This window comes from Podarcis filfolensis (assembly GCF_964270895.1).
Source record: "Podarcis filfolensis genome assembly, chromosome: 5".
Lineage (NCBI taxonomy): Eukaryota > Metazoa > Chordata > Lepidosauria > Squamata > Lacertidae > Podarcis > Podarcis filfolensis.
Window position 1 is genome coordinate 79,423,691 of NC_139608.1, and position 23,692 is coordinate 79,447,382.

The 23,692-nt window shown below is 43.1% G+C and overlaps 2 protein-coding genes across 4 annotated transcripts in view; one reads left to right on the forward strand and one right to left on the reverse strand.

The window, feature by feature from the left end:
- The window catches only part of LOC310762974 (uncharacterized protein), a 207,943-nt gene that overhangs the window by 152,739 nt on the left and 31,512 nt on the right, over window positions 1–23,692 (reverse strand). The window contains exon 2 of one of the 2 annotated variants that reach the window (XR_014548328.1): window positions 1,466–1,572. The exons of the other annotated variant lie outside the window; for it this stretch is intronic. The gene's annotated coding sequence lies outside the window, so the exon portion shown is untranslated. The remainder of the gene's footprint in view (window positions 1–1,465; window positions 1,573–23,692) is intronic. 2 annotated transcript variants of the gene reach the window in all.
- The window catches only part of RASGEF1A (RasGEF domain family member 1A), a 94,332-nt gene continuing 72,123 nt past the window's right edge, over window positions 1,484–23,692 (forward strand). Inside the window, exon 1 of one of the 2 annotated variants that reach the window (XM_083614783.1) lies at window positions 1,484–1,592. In XM_083614783.1, coding sequence (XP_083470909.1) covers window positions 1,551–1,592 — 42 coding nt within the window. In that variant the 5' untranslated portion in view covers window positions 1,484–1,550. Of the gene's footprint in view, window positions 1,593–7,641; window positions 7,809–23,692 lie in introns of those variants that run through there. The other variant, XM_083614786.1, reaches the window with a different exon arrangement.

Consider the following 23,692-nt stretch of genomic DNA (forward strand, 5'->3'; position numbering starts at 1 on the left):
CCCTATCAGGGAGAAAAGGATAGTGTGGGTGTTCAAAAGATCCGAAACCACAGACTAACTTGGAATCACAAACTTGGTATCTAACTTGGTATCTGAAGAAGTGTGCATGCACACGAAAGCTCATACCAAGAACTAACTTAGTTGGTCTTTAAGGTGCTACTGGAAGGAAAAAATTTTTTTGTTTTGGAATCACAAAGTGAGTGAAAGGTGTCAAAACCACCAGCAATTTATGCTCCTACTATAACTTCCCACTTATTCAAAATAAGCACCATTTCATTTTATTAGCTGCTATTTGTTCTGCTTCATAAAACACAAGGTTTCCCCCTCCCTGCTGAAAACCACAGTGGCCTGTTTTTGTCATTTGTACTATTGGGAAACAGTTCTGTTAAAGGGAGAGAATGGCTGCCTTTGAGTTTCCAGAGTTAGTCTTGTTGACGTGTTTGTGTTGTCCTCTTAGTCTTGTTGATATGCTTGCTTCGAAGAATGTCATGCATTCTTGCAATATCACCATTCTTGCTATATTTTAGCACTCCTGCACCAACTCTGCTACTCACCCATCTCAAGTAAAGGCATAATAGAACCAAACAACATCAGATAATAATTAGAGTAAATCACAGTTTAAAATGGCCAACCCATTATACAATGAGACCTAAAGCAAAGTACAAAAACATTGAGGGACTAACTGAAGTAGCCACCTGAGATTACTGTAGGGATGGCAGTGCCAAAATAACCCAATAGAAATACAGTGATACCTCGGGTTACATACGCTTCAGGTTACATACACTTCAGGTTACAGACTCCGCTAATCCAGAAATAGTACCTCGGGTTAAGAACTTTGCTTCAGGATAAGCACAGAAATCATGCTCTGGCGGTGCGGTGGCAGCGGGAGGCCCCATTAGCTAAAGTGGTGCTTGAGGTTAAGAACAGTTTCAGGTTAAGAACGGACCTCCGGAACGAATTAAGTACTTAACCCGAGGTACCACTGTAATCACTGGGGTTTTCTGTGCAAATTTGCTGCTTGGGGATAAAGAAGAAGAAGATAGAATTCTAGCTATAAACATCCGACATCAATAGTCACCACCCCTAAGGATGCCAGTTGACCTGTTTGCAACTCATGAGCACCCTATGTAACTGATTTTTTTAAAAAAATAAAAATAAAACAAAACTGTCGAAGAGCTCTCTTACTTGGTTTGGGTTTGTGACATTCCATAATTTAAATATATAAATTTATTAAATCACCATGATCATGATCATCCACCAAGAGTTCTCAAAACTCATCCACCATGACAACAGTGTTTGAACAATGTAACATCCAACTTCAGCAACACAATAAAATGGCAGTTTCCAAAAACTGACTGGAAAATACTACAAGCATCTCTCTTCAAACAAAACTAGACAGAAGACAGTATTTATCTAGGTTTGGAGAAACATGTCGGAAGAACCCAAACACTAATTTGGTACTCACCTTATTTTAAAGGAGAAGGTGGCAAGATCGATGACAAAAACTGCAGAGGGAAATAGCTCCAAGTCCACCTCCTAGAAAGGTCTGGATGGCAGAACCACCGTGCAATGCTGCTGTAAAGAAATGTAAAGTAAGTTCTGTTTTCTGTTATCCATCTTATATTTATAGGTTTTGTTTTCAAGCATTTGGTTTCATTTCAAAATGGGTGCGTGGCTGGCAACTGTGGCTGATGCTAAAAGCAAAAACCACTCAGATTTGAATCTTCCCAACATTCAAAGTTTTGCTCATCAACTGTGAATGGTTCGCGATTGTTTGAAGGGCCAGCTTTCCATTCAGTAAACACATATGTAGCACTGACATTTGATAGTGCTGTGCATGTCATGACCCAGTCCCAGCTATTTTGCAGAGATTCAGAGGCACAAAAATCACAGATGTGGGACATTCACAGTCTACCTTAGAAGTACCACCAACTCCAAAGTGACCCAGTGTCCAATCCAACAGTAGGCCACACAAAGAAGAGGACTAAGGCTGATTCGCCTCTCAAAACCAGGGGTACAGTCTCAAGGAGGGGAATTAGAATCCACAGCTGCACCACTTCACTTCCATAATCCAGCAAAGGACCTACCCCAATGCCACCTATATTTTGGTAATCTTATATTTCCTTATGCAATAAACAAAAAAGTAGCATTTGTTCTTAGAAAGGCCATTCTGGGTATTATTATTTTTAATTCCTTCCCCTAATCCATTAAAACTATTATAGCCTCAAAGTGACAAAGAAATATTTAATTTGCTGTACAACTAATTTAAAGTCATCCCCACCAATTAAAATAACCCCTATTGAATAATTGTCTGAAGTCTGAGTTGTGTCATCAAGCAATTAAACTGATTAAAACTTGTAGTCCTCATTAGAAGCATTGAATATGTTTTCTGGAGGTGTCAATGCAGGACATATTGATGGGGAGATGTAAATGTCTGTTAAAAAAAAAGTTCAGTGGTATTTAAAAGGTGGAAAAAATAGCAAAGCTTCTTGTGGAACCTTATAGACTAAGAGTGCACTTTATCGATTCATGGAGAGTTTCTAGACCTAGATCTGCTTTTCTGTAATAATGCCAGGGAATGAGCCCAAGAAACATTTGTTCAACCTCTTCTTCAAGGCAGCCTTTTAGACTCTTGAAAACTGCTATTATGGCTCCCCTTAAATTTCCTCTCTCTATATTAAACACACCCAGACACACCGAGCAATTTTTCTCATGAGTTCCAACCCTTTAATCATTGCTGTTGCATTGGTCAAATTTCTCTTCGATTTCTTGCTCTTCTTAAAACATAAATGGTCATGCAGCTTTATTTGCTCTAGCTTTGAAGCTTCTTTTTGTCTTTGTTTTTTAGACTGTTCTCCGTGCACTTTTCTTTCCTGCTTCTCCTGCTTCCTTTGTTCTCTCTTTAGCCCTTCTTACTTTTTATTATTATTACTGAGATATTTAATTGCCAATATTTGATTTGCCCCATCTAGTAAACTTTAGTAACATTTCAGCACATCACAGATAAAAATAGGGACCTTTTGGTTTATTGTACTGTCCTTATTCTCTGCCTGATCCTAGTAATAGGATATTTCTAGATAATACCGAAGCATTCCTGCATCATCACCATCATCATCATCATCATCATCATCACCATAATTTATTTATATGCCACCCATCTGACTGGGTTGCCCCAGCCACTCTGGGAAACTTCCAACAAACTAAAACACAGTTAAGACATCAAACATTAAAAACTTCCTGAAACAAGGCTGCCTTCAGATGTCTTCTAAATATCAGATAATTCTTTATCTGTTTAACATCTGATGGGAGGGTGTTCCACAGGGCAGGCGCCACTACCGAGAAGGCCCTCTGCCTGGTTCCCTGTTACCTCACTTCACACAATGAGGGAACCACCGGAAGGCCCTCGGAGCAGGATTTCAGTGTCTGGACTGAATGATCAGGCTTGTGGCTGGAGAGCAAAGAATTACCGGTACCTTCTCCCCACACCTTTTTATCAATGTGTTTAGTGTCACATCCTGCTAAGGCTATATTCCTGCACACTTACATAGAAATATGGAGGACAGCAAGACAGTAATCCAGGTGTACATACCAGGAAATAAAAATGTAAGTGGAGTAAGATGCAGGTCATTCAGTTTTATTGAACATGCATAAAAGAGATCTTTCCTGTATCAGGAAAAGGATATGATATTCATAAGGCTAGTCCTGTATCTGAAAAATCTTTATTGATAAACTAATCCTATCATATCATATCGTGTGGGCTGTGTTCTGGAAAGCTCTTGCTCAAAGTTTGATGTCAGTCTTTTCATAGATCCTAAGAAATCTGAAATTTATCTTTATTGAGATAAAACCGGGTATATATTGATATAAATACAATAGGATGCTTAATGTGTAGGGGATGAACTGTAAAAGTGGGTAGGCATCTTATTAGTCCCTGGTTTAAACAACAGTCAACAAAAACTAATAATAAAAAGGAGAAGATGGAGATCACATCTGTTCTAATCTTGAGAAACGGCATATATTCTGGATTAGCCACAATCCATATCTATTCTGTATCCACTCTGTAATGTTTTATGAAGCGCTGGATTTTGATGCATTTGCCCCTTACTAGCTTCAATCTGAATTGAGAAAAAGAGTTGCATTTCAAGCCAATTAGGTGTACACGGCCTAGATCTGGTCATTCTAGTGTCATACATCATGCAGAGACCGTTGTTTTTACTGCCTGATTGTGTTTTGTGCATGGAGAGGGCTCTAAAGTTTGGAAACACACACACACACACACACACAGAGAGAGAGAGAGAGAGAGAGAGAGAGAGAGAGAGAGAGAGCGCTGTTGTACGTTCCAACTAAGATGTTCCGGTTTCAAGTCCTAGAGTCCCCGACACGCCTACTTAGCCACAAAGGGAAAGGATTAGCACGCAAGTTTTGTTTCACTTTGCAAGTCCAGAGCTCCTTCGGTTAACCACAAGTTGCAGCATGTGATCCCACGTAGTGGAAACCTGTGGGTGTCATGGTTTCCTCCCATGCACTGCCCATGCTGCAATACATTCTCAGCAGTATAAATAAACAAAACCATAATGATGGCACCTAAATGGTACTGTGGCCTAATAACAGCTAAAAGGAACAGATATGAAATTAAAAACACAAATGTCTCCTTTGAATTTATTAACACACTTTCTGTGAGGTAAATACACATACTTATAAGTCCCAATTTAATTTGTACTTATATCCCTTTGAGGTATGTTGGTGAAGTTTAAACACAGAAAACATATTCATGACTACAAATTTAAACTAGTTTCCAACGTGGTTGGTGCCCAACCAAGGTAACCTGGGAAATGTGGTACTATGAAGGCACACAAAAGAAAAGGACTTCACCCTCAGCACCAAAACTAACATTGCTAGTTGCTGGGGGCAAACTGTGCCAGTTAAACGCATTTTAAAGCAGTATCAAAGTGGTTTAAATTTATGGTGCAGAAGACCCTAAACAGAAAAAAATGGTGCTGCTATTGTAATGCTATCTTTTCAATTATGTGCTTGATTAGTACCTGATTGTAAACATTTTGATGTGGGGCTTACCAATAACTGGAGACAAAATGTGTATACAAATCCAAAGCACAAACCTGATAAAAAAATAAAAATGGGAAAGCGTTTCAGATCTGTTTTTCATTTGGCTCCACAGGCCTGTTTTCAATTGGGCTCTGTTTATCAGCTGCTAGAGGCCAGACAAGAAGTTGGAGATCCATAATCTGATAGAGCAATTGTTTTTTCCTTGGGTTTTCTGTATGTTTGTTTACTTTAAAACAGACACCAAGTATCCCAAATTTGATTCTAGCAATGGCACTGTGGAAGGGTGTTTAACTCATTCCATCTCGAGTGATTTCCTCAATGAAGAAAGCACTCCAACCTATCCCTCAAAACTGATGTTAGTCAATGAGGGGAGTACATGCACTTTTAAGATATGCTGTGTAGAAGATTCTACTATACAGAATCGTATAGAAACATAAGCAAACATAGAAACGTATGCAAACCTGAAAATTACACACAACTTTTATTATCGAACAGAATGAGAAAAAACAACAACCCAAATTGCAAATATGTGTAGAGCAAAGTTGGTTGCCAAAGCAAATATTTTAGTCAGTAAAGATAGCTGTGGGAATAGACAATCACTGATATAAAAATAGAAAAATATACACTGATTAGCAGGGGATTAGAGAATTTGCATTGAGACTGAGCAAAGAAGCCAAGCCCTCAGTTTAACCCTTTGTCCTTTGCCTGTGACAAGGATATGCGTTTTAACTCTGTCACGCCTTTTAGGTGCACTGAATACAAAGCCACTCATGAGTTTCAGGTTATCTAGTCTTCACCAATATGTTTACACTCTTTCCTTTTATTAATGATAACAAAGGAAGTGACTTTACCCCCCAAATTAAGGCAAGCAGCAAGTCCCCAAAGGTTGGGCAGGATTAACATGAAGCATACAAAAGCTTTGCCCTAGGGAAATCTTTGTGGAGAAAACCCCACCAATTAAAAAACGACATTTAGAAGAAGCATTTGAAAACTTCAAATTTTGCCAGCATCTTTAACAGAAAACCAAGTGTTATTTTCTCATAGGAGCTTCTTTGTGGGCAGTAAGGGATTCACCTGAACCAACCATTTTGCAGAACAGTCCAAGAGTGTGTGAGGGAGTTTCTGTTTCTCCCACAGCCTTTTCTGTCATGATGTGACAGTGGCAATTGCACCTCCTGTTGGAAATTGGCCCAGCGGCCGTCTGAAGGCCCCTCTCATTTTTTACTAGTAGAGGTGTGGTGTGGTGGACCCAAACAAGGCGCACAAACCACTCTTATTCATCTGGTTGTAGATCAGGATTTCTATCATGACTTGTAGGGGCCAAGGCAGTTTTGGCTCCCTGAATATTTTTTGAGGGTGCCGGGCCACCCTCAATATTCAGAGGATGTCACACCAGGGGCCCCAATCCTCCGAAGAAGCTGGTGCCTCTGTATGCATAGGTAGGAAAACTGTTTTTGCAATCCCAGTTGTACAACAAAACATACACTCAGTTCCTATGGGTCTATGTACATAAGAGTAGCCTGTTATAATGAAAAAAGTAAATAATAGATATAATAAATTGGGGGGGGGATAAGCTGAATAAAAAGGGATGGGCAATGGAAACCAGAAAATGGCAGAGGAAAGTCAAGGGATTCTGAGAATCCTAAATGTAAAGGTGATTGATATGTTTAAATGGAAATATGCTATGTACAATTTAATTTTTAAAAAACCTGTTGGTTCAGGCAAGTGTGCCATCTAGTCATGACTCTAGTTCTCAGAAAGGTTCTGGCTCCCACCCAACACACACAGACAAAGGCTCTTACTCAGAAGGAAGGAAGAAAATTTTATGCAGGCAAGGAGTGATACAGGCTCAGCAGCAGAGACATTGCTCAGGAGACACAATTCAGGAGTTCAAGGACTGGACAGAAGTGACAAAGATGTCCCAACAAAGTGACAAAGTGTCCCAACAAGTTCCCCCACCCTTCCCGCTAAGCTTTTAAAGACAATGCATTGCGTCTTTCCACCTAGTGGGAATATCGGGGTGGCAAGTGCACACTCTGTCGGCGCTAATGGGTCTGCTCCAAACTGCAGATGTGGTGGCCTGGTTCTAGATGACAAGACTGTACCCTCCTGCTCAGACTCCTATTCGATCACTACCACCTCCTCTTCAACCTCCCCTCCCTCCAAGCCCTCCCCAGCCTCCACTGAGGATTGCCGCTCAGCAGGAAGGACAGAGGGGAGAGCTGACATCCCTTCTCCCCCTTACAAACTGACTCCAGCCAAGATTCACCCAATTCAGTCCTCCATTTCCTCCTCCTCCATCAGAGCCTGCCAACCCAATCCAAATCCTGACAGTGCTGCAGTGCTCATAATCCACAAAACATGGTACAATATAATGTAGAAATCAAATACAATTTCTACACACACTGGCTCTCAAGAAGGAATTTTTGTGGAAAGTGTTGCGTCAGGATAGGAAAAAAAACAACACATTGATTTTGCGAAGAAAATCACTAATCATTTCGTGCAGTAAGGATTTGTGACATCAGTGAAGCTGCTGGCAATGCTGACATCACAAAGGCTGAGCAACTGTGATGGCACAGTCGGGGTAGCTTAGGGAACAGAATAGGCAGTAGGATAGCAGGACCCTGAGGAAAGAGTGGGGTGGAAGGAAATCTGATAAGGAAAGGGAGAAAAGGAGGCGAGACTGAAGGAAGGATGGGACCTGGAAAAAGAAACAGTGGAATGTGGCTAAGAGAAGCTGGCAGGTAGGAAAGGCTATGCAGAGGAGTTTGATAGTGGTGGTTGTGATTGATAAAGTACAGGGGCCACCTGAAAGATCTGCTGTGGCTTATAGCACTTTTCTTGAGTATTCACATTTCACATACTTCAGCTGTCAGTGTGACAACCCTCTATTACTATCTTCATATTGCAGAGGAAGAGGTGGCCTACAGCCACCTAGTGAGTTCTTAGCCAAGGTGGTAATTTGAAGCGGGGACTTCCCAAAACAGGCTTTGAGCAGCTGCATTACACCGGAACGCCTCAAGCTACAGTTGGGAAGCACGTTGCTTAGAGATATTTACTGCAAAATCTACATGGTTGTCCCCCGCCCCAATTGAAACTTGCCGTGTCTATTTCTCCATGGAACCCATGCAGCCCTTTGAAAGAAACACACTGGCTTGGAAATTTGCCCACAAGAGGGTGGTGCTGCCAACTGATTGTAACATGGGAAGCTGCCTGCCTTATACGGAGTCAGATCATTGGCCTGTCCAGTTCAGGACTGTCTGCACGAGGTATGGGGAGCCTGCAGCCTTCCGGAGCCAGGGCTTTTTTGGCTGTGGCTCCAATCTGGTGGAACGCTCTGTTACAAGAGACTAGGGCCCTGCGGGACTTGACATCTTTCCGCAGGACCTGTAAGACAGAGCTGTTCCACCAGGCCTTTGGCCAGGGCACAGCCTGACTCCCTCCTTTGGCAATCTTCGCAGAACTTTAGCCTAATGGTTGCCATCAATTTGAGTTGAATTAATTTTATAATGAAATGATTTTAGAATGCTGTACTATTTTATTGTTGTTAGCCGCCCTGAGCCCGGCTTCAGCTGAGGAGGGCAGGATATAAATAAAAATTATTATTATTATTATTATTATTATTATTATTATTATTATTATTATTATTATTATATATCAACAACAGTGACCATCCCCTGGCTGATAACCATGCTGAATTTGCAAATCAATTGCAAATTCTGACTGCCTGGGCCACCAGCATCCTCATTATACTGTGTTTGCACACAGAATATGCCCAGACCCACTTGCAGTCCAATGGAAATTCCATGTCAGGTAATCAGCAGACAAACTGATGTGGAAAGGGTTTTCCAAGGTAGGAAGCTATAGAACAAGGGCACGTTTGACTGTTCATTTAACACGGTGGTTTTCACAGTTTAGAGAACTGAAATTCCTTCTACTTGTTTCCCCCGTCAAGCCAAAGTTCATTTCCCTCCCCCGTTTATCCCAGGCCCTACTTGGTAATGAGATGCAGCGAGTAGGCACAAGCTGTAACACAGAAGGAAGCGCTGGCAAAGCCTTCAAGAGTATCAGCCTCCCCCTCCAGCTCCCACCTCACCCACCCACACATCACAGCCACTCATCTGACATCACGAGAAGCTGGTGTGGGTTTTGTTCCTCTATGTAATTTCCCCTTACTTTTTTACTTGGTGGAGCACGGCAAAAAAAGAAAAAATAAATTGCTAAGCAGTTAGTATCTGCACAGAGCAAACTGCAATGCATTTGCTATGCTCCGCAGCGCTGTCTGTGACGAGATAGCGTTCTAAGAAGCAACGTGGGAACCACAAGGCTCCAGTCCCTAGGTTTCTCTGCTTCACACATCAAAGGCTAAAGAAACATGAAATGGAGCAGTGATTCCATGTGTTCCTTCGTAGTTGCACAAAGCTAAACACGGTGTGATGCAGGTCCCCCTTCCTGCCTCTAACTCACGGAAGGATGAGAAGTATGCAGCTAATGGTAGCGGGAGAAGAAGCAAAGGGTTGTTTATTTTGCCACCAATACTTAATTTCTAACAAGAAAGGTACTGGAGCTCATCTGCCCTGGAAGAACCTGCCTTTAAGTCCTAAGCGAGTAGGGACAGATGACAGTAAGTCAGTGGGGCAATGTATTCCCTGTGCATTCAGAAATACCTACTTCACATTTTTCTCTAGACTTAGCCCTAGTTGTTGGCACCCATCTGTCTTGTGATACGATGGAAGAGTGCAGCTTGTGAGGTGAATTCAAACTGTCGGGGAGTTACAGTGCCTGCTGTGGCTGTAGTGATTGATACAGGAGAAACATGTTTTGTTGAAGCTGGGGCAGATGAAGGTATTTGGTTGTGCTGCTGCAGATGCACCATGGCATTTCTTCCCTCTGCATTCCTACCAGCGGTCGTTCCTCCTCTGCTCATTGCTATGGATGCACTACTTGTCTATCTGTCTGCCGGCACTGCGGTTATCTGCAAGGGATTCCCATACAACAGGCTTGATGTTGCTAGCCTTTATGTCACATTTTCAGACATCTTTCTACTGCAGAGCTGGTCTGCCGATGGGCCTGGTGCCTTAAGCCAGCTCTCCATAGAGATCCTTGGCAATCCTGCCATCTTCCATTCTGTGAACATGACTAAGCCAGCCATAGACGTTTTGCTGAAATGGGAGTGTGAACGTGCTGGAAAGTTTTGAGAGGGCACATCTTTGTTTGAGACTCTGTCCTGCCATGTGATGTCCATTATCTTCTTGATGCAGCACATGTGACCAAAAGAACCCCAGATTCTTGGACTGGATCAATCTTGTGGGGTTCAACTGGCTTCATCCACACAGGATCCAATTTGATCCTACACTGTGCTGGTTGCAGTTCTCCTTTTGTGCAGCCTTTTAGCTGAGTGGGAGGCTCTGATCCTGCACAATGCTGTTCACACACATTCACAGAACATTTGTAAGGGCTTTTGAAAATTCTTAGCCCCATCCCTGAATTGGTTAGAGGATGAATCTGGGATGGGTGGGACAACACAGGGCAAATTGCCATGATCTGGGAGCCATAGAGTGGTCTTCTTCTTCTTTGGTGATCATTCGTAGCTGAGTAAGATTGTCTTCCAAAAACATGGTTTTAACAGTGAGTCCATAAGTGATTGTGGAGGCCAATTCTGGACCCACACATCCTTCCACCGTGGGGACATAGGTTCCAGGTGGGAGTTGATAATGGTGAGGGTTTGTCAAGCATGCCTTCCTCTTAGCACATTTCTCCCTTTCGTCTTGAGTTCGAGCATCTTCAAAGCCCGTTAGAGTGGTACCACAGCGTGAATCAGGGGTCTATGCACATCCCTTCTTCACAATATAATCATCCAATGAAGAATGTCCAGTGAGGGCTCACGTTTGTGTATGACCCGTAACAGAAATAATATCAGAGAAAGGGAACTTTCAAATCACTGCAAAGCAGGCTTTTCAGTAGAGGCAAATCAAGCATTCAGATGCAATACTCAAATGCAGATGCATTACTGTATATGATATACGTATACATATATAATAACTAGTGCAAGGCCTTTACATCTTCCAGATGTAAATTTCCAGTATTTCTTATACATGCAGGTCCCACTTTATGCAGGTCCTCACTATGTGAAAATTCGTCCCTAAACCTCGCTATATACAGTAGGTATACATGGTTGGAAATGCATTAGAAAATTCCTCATAGGAATCAATAGAAATCATCAACTCATGAAACAAACACTTGCCTGATAAAAGATTACCAGGAAATGCACTGTGTTCATAAAGCAGGACGGGACCTGTGTGTATTTGTAAAACTATATACATTTCTTGTGCCCCTCCCCTCAAATGGCTTGATTAACAATTTGGTAAGAAACATAGTTCAAATAGCTTTGTATTCATGTAAGTATCTCTTGAAAAGAGATTTTATGAAATGATTTTTAAAAGTTTAATAAGTCTGTTTCATCTTGCACCGATTAAACCGTCTTCTGAATCAGAAATATACTTTATGTGAAAGCAAGTTTTGTGACTATCACGGGGACTGACTTTCTTGTTTAGGCACAAGAAAGTCTTGTGGCTGCCATCTATCTATCCATTCATCCAGCAGACAATAGCAGGCTATAGGATTGAAGCTTATAGGAATCTAAATCTTTAAGAGCCTTATCCAGGCCAACGCTTGTATGTATCACTTGGACACAGAACTGGGAGACAGGACTGTCTTTCCCCGGAGGTGCAAGGGGTGCGGGGCACCCGGGCGCCAAATTCTGGGGGGTGCCAGGCACCTGCTACTGAGGCCCCTAAGCTCTTAACTATCTACCTGTTATGAAATAATAAATAATTTTGATCAAGCTAGAAAAACAAAATACATATATACCTAGGTATTACCCAAATGTATACCTACTGTTTCACTAAAGGACTTTTGACTTTGTGCGCTTATTTACCAAAGACGCGTGGCGCCAGCAGCGGCACTTGTCATTCACAACGGCGGTGCTTGTCAGACTCAATGACTGCGCTTCTCATTCTCAACAGCGCCGTGCACGCGAAATTAACTCTTACATCAAAGTATTATGTTACGTATTGTATTGAGCTGCTGTGTGGCAGCTGGGTCAGCAGCACCTTTGAATACTTATAAGTATACTTATAAGTGTGGTGGTGTTAATTTGGGGGCTAAACTAAATTTGGGGGTGCTGGGCAGATCTTTGTACCCCAGGGGTGCATATGCTAAAGACAGCACTGCTGGGAGACACAGTCCAAGGACTTGTATATCATAGAATGACGGAGTTGGCAGGGATCCCGAGGGTCATCTAGTCCAACCCCCTGCAATGTACAGATCTCCACTAAAACATCCATGGCGATGGCCATCCAAGCTCTGCTTCAAAACCTCCAAGGAAAAGACTTCCAGTCACAGCTGAGGCTTGTTATCTCAGCCTTGTAAGATCTGGCTCACTTGCGGGGAACGAAAATGGCCTCCAAGCAGGAAAATGGGAAGCATTACAGATACGAAGTTCACAAGCTACGAGTGACTGGCATAGAAATGTGCCAGCTTATGGGTTCATAAAATACAATAAAATGCTTTATCTTGCAAAAAGTTGATTCCCCTGGCCCAAACAAGAAATGTACTTATCTATCTATCTTATTTATAGTTCCCCCTTCATTGAAAGATCCCAGGGTAGAAATACACAGCAGGGATAAAACATTATATAATAAAACCCAATTTTACAATATTCCGACTTCAGCGAAACAGGCAATGGCAGCAGACTACGGAAACAGTCAATAAATCAGCAAGCCTGAGTGAATCGAAACCCAAAAGGCATTGATACAAACTTAGCATTTATATAGTGCATTTTCCCAACATCTCCCCCCCCCTTAATTAAAAGCAAGCACAGGGAACCTCCAGCCCTCTTGCCAAATGCAGCCTCAAGCTGGCCCATGGGACTTTCCTGGGGCCACACTCTCTCAACCTTCACCAGTCCAGCTCCCTCCTCAATATATTTTGTCTGGCTTGAATGTCTCTGTGCTAATGCCTCTTGCTTGCCTTTGTAGAGGATGGAGAAATGTGGGGGAGGGTGCAGAAACCTTATGACTTTTATGTGGCTGCATTGTCTCCTTCTGGTACGCCCCCATAGTCCATCTGTCTTCCCCCCACCCACCCACCCAACGAAGGCAGAAGGGAACAATTTAAGTCAGGGAAACAGAGAGAAGCAGGACAGGTTTAGCCTTTCGTGTCATGACTCCAATCTCAACTAGGAGCCCTGTTGGCTGCTTTTAACCAATGCAAAGATGTCGAGAGATCCAATTGCAAATCTCTCCCATGCCGCCTTGCCTTGTCCTCAGAATGATTCTGTAGACTGATCAGCATTCTGAGAGAGAATGGCCTGCCCAAGGCCACTAAGCAAATTCACGTCAAAGGCAAGACTTGAGTGATCACAGTTCTGCCGCGATGTTATACCAGCTCTCAGTAAGCAACGCAGAAGCACAGAGTGATGTCACATTTTTGCTTTTACTTGAATTTTGTACAACTATGGCTACAGCCTGCAAACCCCAAAGAACTCTTTGGGAATTACTTCTGACTAGATATGGGTTGGCCAGTCAACCAACTGAGGAGGATAAATGGAGCACAAGTTATTTTGGAAAGCAGAGGTCCTGCTTGTGGTGTTGTGCCCTGGTCTTTCCCCACTGCCCCCTTTCTTCCCAGTGGCTGAGAGATTAAGAAGGTGAGAAAGGGAAAAGACCAAGTCCCACACATTTAGGGGGGACAGGAAGGAGAGTCTCTGGAGCATTTTTGAAAGCATCAGTGCTGATTTGCAAACCTGGTTTGGTTTTGGTTTGGTTTGGTTTGGTTCCCAGTACATTTCTGATCAGGGACACGGGTAGCACTGTGGTCTAAACCACAGAGCCTAGGGCTTGCCAATCAGAAGGTTGGCGGTTTGAATCCCCGTGACGGGGTGAGCTCCCATTGTTCGGTCCCAGCTCCTGCCCACCTAGCAGTTTGAAAGCATGTCAAAGTGCAAGTAGATAAATCGGTACTGTTCTGGCGGGAAGGTAAACGGCATTTCCATGCGCTGCTGTGGTTCACCAGAAGTGGCTTAGTCATGCTGGCCACATGACCTGGAAGCTGTATGCAGACCAATGCCAGCTCCCTCAGACCATAGAGCAAGAGGAGTGCACAAACCCAAAGTCATCTGCGACTGGACCTAACGGTCAGGGGTACCTTTACCTTTACCTTTACCTTTACCTTTCCGATCACAATTCAAAGTGTTGGTGCTGACCTTTAAAGCCCTAAATGACCTCGGACTAGTATACCTGATGGAGCATCTCCACCCCCATCATTCAGCCCAGACACTGAGGTCCAGCTCCGAGGGCCCACTGGCAGGCTACAATTGATGGTGTTTCCTGGAGCTTGCAGCGCATGAATTAGACTTGGGAAGACCTTGGACACTGTTTGTACCATCTGGTAAAGAAAGATGAGATGGAGGAGACCTGCAAATCCATCTACACATCTCTATCTGGCAGCCTGACTGACACTGAGGCCTCTGAATTTCCTCAGGAATGGAAAAGGAGAGAGAAACATCAGCTGTGGCTTATTGCCATCCCCCTCTTCCTTTTGTGTGTGTGTTTCTTTCCCCTCTGTTTGTGCTGTGGGTGGTGGTTGTTGTTTTCTGTGGATGCTTGTGGCAACAATTCATACCACTCAGGGTGAGAGTCTGTAGGCACAGAGTAGGTCCTCTTCGTGTGAAAGGCAGAGGAGGAGGGAATGGGCTGCCCTAAGGGAAAAAACCGGGGTGGGAACCAATGCACTGCAACCATTGGTTTTTCTCATCTGTTTAAATCTCTTTGGATGTCTCGTGTTTGCTTTCACCTAGGCATTTTGTTAAATTGGAATTTTAAATTCTTGTTATTGTGGTTTTGCTAGTTTACCATGTGACAGAACTGTTAAATTTGTGTTTATTGAACCTCTTTATGTGAGTTTATAATTTTTGTGTGTTGTTTTTCTCCGTTTATTTTATCACTTTGTTCCCCACTCTGGGATTGAAAATATTCAATGAAGAATGGGCTATAAATACTGCAAGTAAATAAATAGGTAAAATACCCCCACACCCTTTCCTGTGCATGTGGAAGGACTATGGATGAGGTAGAATCATAGAATTTTGAGTTGAAAGGGACCATGAGGGTCATCTAGTCCAACCCCCTGCAATGCAAGAATCTTTTGCGCACTGTGGAGCTAGAATCCACAACCCTGAGATTAAGAGCCTCAGGCTCTGCTGATTGAGAGTCTCTGCTGCTTCATCCAGCCCTACTGCTCCACAGCCAGGGACTAGGATTGCTCCCTTAGCTTTATAATTTGAGAACAAGAAAATGTTTATCATTGTGGTGTGTGAGGGTGTCTTGGCTACTACAAGGACTCCAAAAGAGGCAGGTACAGGGCATCCCTGAATCTCAGGAGGCAATTTGCAGCCCGCCCCGCCTTTCAGGCCACAAGAAAGGCAAGTTTAACCACTACTTCAACATCCTCAAGGGCAACTCTTTCCTCCCAGAAATATCAGTGGCAATTATACACTTCTATAGGGGAAAGACGAGCAACTGAAGATATTGTAGGAGTGACAACTAAGCCTCCTTTGCACTCCGGGTCACTCTTGCGATCCAAGCCTGCTCCTATCTACTTAACTTCATCTTGAGTTTTGCTTTTTGTTCACATGAGGTGGGGAGGGAGAAAAGGAGAAGCGTATGGATGTGGCAAATAAGCTTTTATTTCTAGTAAAAGGAATATAAAGTGAATCATCATAAGATGCTGGAACCAAATTGTCTGTATGCAGATAATGCTTTCAAGTGGTACAGCCCAATCATGTATTATTGCATATTTGTTAGGTTCTGCACTCAGGTTGTCACCTTCCAGGGCTGGCCCTACCATTAGGCAGAGTGGAGAATATGCCTCCTGCAGCTGATTTGGGGTGTCATGAGAGGTAAGCAAATAGTGGTAGTAGGAGTACAGTGGTACCTCTGATTAAGAACTTAATTCGTTCTGGAGGTCCATTCTTAACCTGAAACTGTTCTTAACCTGAGGTACCACTTTAGCTAATGGGTCCTCCCGCTGCTGCTGTGCCTCTGGCACACGATTTCTGTTCTCATCCTGAAGCAAAGTTCTTAACCCCAGGTACTATTTCTGGGTTAGTGGAGTCTATAACCGGAAGCGTCTGTAACCTGAAGCGTCTGTAACCCGAGGTACCACTGTAGTCGCATTTGCAGGGAGTGAGAGGGGTACTTGTGTCCCGGATGCCAAAATAATTAGTCTTTGGTACTTTGCACCTTGGCTTGCGGGAAGATGGAGAGTGGGGTAATAACCATTTGTTGCTTCACCTCAGGCAGCAAGATGTATAAACTGATTGAAAGGATGGGCTCCCAATTCTTTTTAAAGCATTAACAATTATACACATACATGCGCGCACACGTCTTGAAAGGCACATTTGAGGTACGCTGTCTCATTTGTGAATGTTATCCTTGAAAAGGCTTCTCTTTCATCTGTTGTTCCCATGACAGCGGGCTCCTTTTTTTTAGACACACTTAGCATCTCTGTTCTGCATTGTGCTTGCTGATTAATGCCCCAACCCTTCACCTTTGACCTGCGGAATAACAAACCATAAGGCAAACGCTCACAGCAATCACACTTCAAATTGGCCTTTCCTGTGCAGGCATATTAAGAGAAATTGGAGGTTGTGTGGGATGGGAGGGAGGGAGGGATGATAGATGCTTCCCTTCTAACCCTGCCAGCTCAGATATGACCAAAAAGGACATGCTATGGATTCTTTCAGATGTCTCACCTGAGCAGTTCACTGACAAGGGGTGAAAGATGACAGATTGCCGTGTGTGAATGGAGGATGTCCCCACAGAACACCAGATAACGAAGTCCAGGAGCAATACACACACACATCTTCCCTTCTAGCTCAGCCAGTAGAGCATGAGACTCTTAATCTTGGGGTTGTAGGTTTGAGCCCCACCTTGGACGAAAGATTCTTGCATTGCTTGAGGTTGGACTAGATGATCCTCGTGGTCCCTTCCAACTCTGCAATTCTACGATTTTATGATTCTCCCTTTCCCAGAGTTGTTGAAGGTTAGAGCTCAAAGGACCAGGTATTATTAAGGAAAGTGGATCTCATCACTTTGATTCGAGGTGCTGGTGGGAGCATTGTGGCAGTTATCGTGGGCTGCCACGACCCATGGGAAATGTAGGAGACAAAAAGGGGGAGCTGGGGGAGACTTGAGGGGGAGGTGTAGGCAACTGGATTAGATTCATTTGGCATCAAACAGACTCCTGCATTTGGTGGGGTAGACCTATGAAACCTGGTGACCAACCCTCACCACATCAGGGTGCACCGTGTTATTAATTAAAATGGTGGCCTTTGGGGGCTGAAAGGCAATATATCATAAAATTGAATCATGGAATTGTAGAGTTAGAAGGGACCTTGAGGGTCATCAAGTCCATATTTTTATTCTTTATAATAATATCATTGAGACTTCTTACTTCTGCTGGTTAGGGGATCAGGCTTTATTTCTCAGATCCAGGACGATTTTGAACCCCTGCTCACCTACGAGACAGAAAAAACCTCTCCTAAGGATTCATCCATACTTCCACTTGTTCCATACCTAGAAAACATAAGTCTGAATGGTATTTTGCTTGTCCTGTGCTTTCTGGTCATGGGTCCAAGTGGTTTTCTGTTTGCCCCACCACTTTCCCAGGGAAAAACCACCCTTTAGTGCAAATATTAGTCTGCAGAAAATCCCATTGACGTTTGCTCCAATTCAGCAGTAAAAATGGGGTTTTCCCAGGGGAACGAGTGGAAAACTGGATGAGCCCTTATAAACATGTAGGATCACATATGCTAAACAAAGGTGCAAATAAAGATGACTGCACTCCTGCAACCCACAGACTTGGCCCAAAAAACCCAACTTATCCTCCTGCTCTTGGAAAATGAAATCAGAAATGTGGGTCTTAAATACATTTCCCCACTGCATCCACCTGCTGCACAAACCTGTTCAAGCATGCAACTTGGCTTTGAAACAGTACAGGGAGATTCTGTTTTGAATGCAGCGCAAACTCACTCATCCTCAGGGGCTTTTGATATGCCTCTTAGAGTTGCTCTTCACAGTGGGCTTAGCTGAGAAAGCTCAGGAGAAATAAAGCAGAAGCTTGAAAGTCAAGTTTCCTCAAGGGGAAAGAGACAAAATGTGTATGAAAGCAAGCTGGATAGATACCTACAAGTGCCCTTACTGGGGCAGCCAGGTGAAAAAGAGGAGAGGACTATGGCTCCACTCCAGGACCTGTGTATTTGCAGTGTGACCCTTATGTTCAGCGCAGGATTTGGTCAAGCAGGCTACAAAGTGGAGGTCTGAGGTCAGAAAGCATAAAGTGTCCTTATGATCAGGGTATCAACCCCGTGGTTTTCAATTGAGATTACATATCACGGCCTTAAGGTAACTTTTACAGTGGTACCTCGGGTTAAGTACTTAATTCGTTCCGGAGGTCCGTTCTTAACCTGAAACTGTTCTTAACCTGAAGCACCACTTTAGCTAATGGGGCCTGCTGCTGCTGCCGCGCTGCCGGAGCCCGGTTTCTGTTCTTATCCTGAAGCAAAGTTCTTAACCTGAAGCACTATTTCTGGGTTAGCGGAGTGTGTAACCTGAAACGTATGTAACCTGAAGCGTATGTAACCCGAGGTACCACTGTATATCTAATTTTGGGTTTCTCAGAAACATGTTGTGGAATACAAAGGGGAGAATTAGGTTACAGCATTGCGTGTTGTGTGTGTGTGTGTGTAATTTAGAAAATGCAGGAGACTTTGGTCCTAGAAGCATTCCTATTCCAAGCTCAAACTAAACTAGATAAGCATGTAGGTAGGTACCCACAGGCTGAACTAACACACACAAACACATCACTCCAGATAACAAATACCTAGTCGGCATGCAATGCCCAGAATCCATGGGAATCAACTATTCTCAGTCAGCAGCACTATTTCATGCTGTTAGTCACCAGGCAGTCTAATCAGTCACCATAGAAACCACAGAAAACATTTCGCATCAAGCACCCTCCTGGACTAGCATTTATTGCTTTCTTTAATATCGTTGCCTATGCCGTGTTTATTTTATATTTATCACATTTGTATTGCACCTTTCCTCAAAGGAGCTCAGGGTGGCCTGTTTGAATGCAACACACCCTTGTGAGGTAAGTTAAACTGACAGAGGGTGGCTTGGGCAAAGCCGCCCAATGAGCTTTATGCAGGCCAAGAGAATCAGAATCCAGCTCTCACCGGTTTCAGTAGCATACAGGCAAGGTAGTGTAGCACCTAAAGTTCATATTTCACACTCAACTATAGGCCACCTACTCTTAGCAGCCCACAGCATCATAGCTAGACACTGGAGGGAGCATTCAGGAGTGAACATGGACCACTGGTACCAAACTGTATGGGAAACTGCCTTACTAGAAAAGCTAACCAGCAAACTGAAACTGACCCAGGGAGAAATAGAAGAGGACATATTCACCCCTGTGTGACTCCCCTTTGTTAAACACACAGCCCAACAAGAAAACAACAATAAGCCACTGACAGCATATGAACTGATATGGCTAACTTCACGCAACGCCCATCTATCCGCACACACACGCAAAATTTAGTCAACTGAAGGCAACCAACCATGCTCTGTGCCTCCCAGCCTCTCTCACTGCCAATGAAAACTAAAAAATGAACAGAAAGAGAACCTATCCACGTGATGCTGACACAAGAACTTTGCACATACACTATGTAAAACGATGAAAGTTTACTACCCCCCTCTCCCCCCGCACCCGCTTTCTCTCCCTGCCTCTCTTCTCCCCAACTTTCTACTGCATACAACATTAATGTCTCACATTGGATATAACTGATCTGTAGAAAGGTCGTTATGATCTGAAAATAGAGACAATGTATGTACTTTTGTAACCCAAGAAAATCGTTCATAAAAACTATATTTTTTAAAAAAAAAAAACCTATGAAAGTGCCATCTGCGTTATGGAGGCGATACTGTCTTGCCTAACAGGGTTCCCTCAATGCCAGGACCAGAGAATGTGACCTCCCAGGGCTCTCTGTGCGGCTGCCTTTGGGACTCTCTGTTAAGTTGTGGGTGAACATATCAGACGACACAGCGATTCTTCAAACAGCTTTTGTTTATTCACAGGCCAGAACAGAACTGAACTGAAGGGTTCAGTCAGCCTGCTTATATAGAGCTCCAGTACAACGTAACTGTAACAATTTTTTAAAACTATCCAATCACTGAACGTCACTTTCGATCCCTTATTTGCATAACTATCTACAGTATCCCCTGCTGGCCCAGGATGAGAACTTCAGTACATAACACTCTCCCTACACCATGGCCCCCTCGGGCCACCCCTTTCTGCTCCAGTCCCTCCTCGAATGCTCTTGCCTAGCTGGAATGTCTGCTTGCTTGCTTAGATGGAGGACAGAGACATAAATGTGTGTGTCTGTAGAAACCTCTGGTTTGGGGTAGCTGAAATGTGTGATTGCTTCAGCCGCTCTTGACTTTGGCCCCAGACCCCAATGTCATGAAGTCCCTAGAAGGTTCCCCACAAGGGCCTACAGGCCTCAGGCTGACAAACGTTCCCCACATCTGATGCACGCAGAGTACTTTGATCAGTCCAAAAGCACAATGGAAATCAGTCTTCCGCAGCTTGGTGCTCTGCAGATGTTTCGTATTACAATGGCCAGTGTCAGGAATAATGAGAGTTGTACTCCAAAACATCTGGGGAGCATCACATGGGGAAGCCTGAAGTAAATGCTGAGTATTGTCGTTATTAAGTCTAGCACTGGCTTTGGATTATAGACTTCCCACCACAACGATGTAGGTCTGAGCTGAGAATTGAAGTTCAGCCATAATAGCTTGATAGCAACTAAAATGTCACTTTCATTGTTTTTTTGGGGGGGGGGATTTCCACCCACCCCTGTTAAAACGGTTCTTTAGAAAATGGGAGACCATATTGACAATTTTATTTAGTCTAATAACGTGATATCAAATTCATATCCCCTCCCCCCTTTAAAAATTACTTGTTAGTCTTCTTTCTTGCCTATTATTTTAAATTTACAAAGAGGCAGAGGGGGAGGTTACCAACTATAGTCTTTAGGAAGTTAATAGAATAAGATGCTTCCTTAGTCAAGTACTCCACGGTAGGAGAAAATCCCTACACCCTGACTTCCATGTAGCTAGAATATAAGAGCTGGTATGATTCAGAAGAAGCAAAACTCTAGACACCAACATTTTCAGATGTGTACAAGGAAGGATAGACATATCAGACAAGATCCATATAATAGAGACTTTAAAACACTAAGGGCGATTAATTACCTGAAAGCATCTTCAGCATATCTACAATCTTAGTTTGTGTTCATCTTGTCCTAGATGAGGTTTAGGAATTTGCCCAAATTTCTTAATGTAGGCATCATAATTGAGCTGTTAGACTTGCATTTTATATTTTGGATTTTGAACTGGCAAGTTTGGATGCAGGAACTGCTGCTAGCAGCTCAGCACACAAAACAACCACCCCCAGCTGATGGTCTTGGACAGAGGCCTTAAGTCCACCAGGGAGATGTTACACACCGTATAATTAAAGCCACAGAATGCTATTGCTTTTCTTGGTTTAAGCTTCCAAAATTTTGTTTATTGGAGCAAAGCCAATTTAGCCTGTCAATTTACATATCGTGGCTGCAGAGGGTTTGGCAGATGGTCTAATTGCATGGCTTCTCGCTAGATTATTTTACTGGCTTTAGGGCAGTTACCGCAAAACTTGAATTTAAAAGGAGGATAATGTACACGTCCAAAAAGATTTGGCCCCTCTGGCAAATTCCAAAGTAAACATAGTACGCTGTGTTTATGTACCAACATGGGAGTGAAAGCTGTCTCACAATGCTAGCAATCTATTGAGCAATGTTTTCATCTACCTTAGCAGACCCTCCAAGTGTCCCTATTTTCCAGGGACAGTCCTGGATTTACAGAAGCCATCCCGGTTTCTGATTGGGTCCTGAAATGTCCCACTTTTCCTTAGGACATCCCTATTTTCATCAGATAAATGTTGGAAGGTATGGTGTTATCTGACCCCTGAGCTGTCTGAAGGCAGCCCTGTATAGGGAAGTTTTATTAATGTTTAATGTTTTATTGTGTTTTTATATATGCTTAAAGCCACCCAGAGCAACCCAGTCAGATGGGCAGAGTATAAATAGTAAAAGTATTATAACAGCAGGAAGCCAACATGACACAATCTAGATGCTGCTGGACTCCAAATCAGGCCTAGTCAGCATGGCCAGTGGTGAGGGATGATGGGAGTCCAACAACCTCTAGGGTACCACATTGGCTACCCATGCAGTTTCACTACCCTATCATTCTGAATGTCCATAAAATGTTTTAGCTATATTGTTGAAAGATCACAGATGTTTTAGGCTATGACTCCCACCAGCTCCAGCCAAATGACTTCCCTTCCCTTGGCTCTGGTCAATACATAACAGAGTTTGATTTAAGGGCTTGTTGTATTAGAAATATGCTTAGTACTTTTATTAGCTCCTGTTATTACCTTTTTTTAATGCCCTTTTTATTATGGGCTAAGACTAAAACAAAGAAATGGTTGCCTTCTGCTTTAGCCTTTTCACATTGTTTGTGTACATTCAACAAAAAAAGAGTCCATGGTTCACTGAAGGATGTGATATTTCATTGAAAAGACATAGCTGTTGTCAGCTGTCTTTGGTTCCTAAAGAGCTACGGCTGCACTCGAAAACAACCCCTGGAACAAGCATGATAACTGCTTATTTGATATACAAACGTGGCATCCTTTATATGTCATTAAGTGTAGATATGAAATGGGGCCCCAATCAATTAACAGCATTTTCCCCCAAAAGTCGAAATAAAATTTTAGATGCCAGGGAGAGCTGTTTAATCTCTGGATAGTCTCCTACATAAAACAAACAAAGTGGCCACACTCCATAGTGAATTGATCTAGACTGTGGGCCCATTGCATTCAAATTTTCAAGGACATTCTTCCGCTTATTAGAATGAGTGCCTTCACCAGAAACCATTGTTAATAAGCTGAAGATGTTGCTTCATTTTTACAGAAAGGGTGCAGAGACGCAAGGCAAAAGTGTCTGGCCGAAACTTCATCTCAGCATGTGTAAATGTGTTATTTTCTTAGCACTAAGTAAATGTTGTGGGAAGGACACAGTACTAGTTTCAGCAGTAAGAAAATGGCACATTATGCACAGTTAGAGATGACATTTTGAGCCTACTTGGAGCCATGGAAGAAAACAAACTCAGTTAATGCATGGTACCCCCACCAGAAAATGAAGCTGTTTCTTACATTCTTCCCATTGTGACAAAGAAACTGACCACATAAACCTAGGGGGAAAATGTTATGAATTGTTAAATTGCTGAGTTAAGCAAGATGTAACTCAGGATATGTCTATACCACAATTCTCCAGGGCTCTGGGGAACAAATGTGTAGTACTGGGCACACAATTCTGCTTCCTGACAGCTCACCTTTCATTACAAGGGGATTTCTACAAGTAGCAGGTATGCAATGACCTCAGGATTTGGTTCAGACTTGATGTGGCACTTCA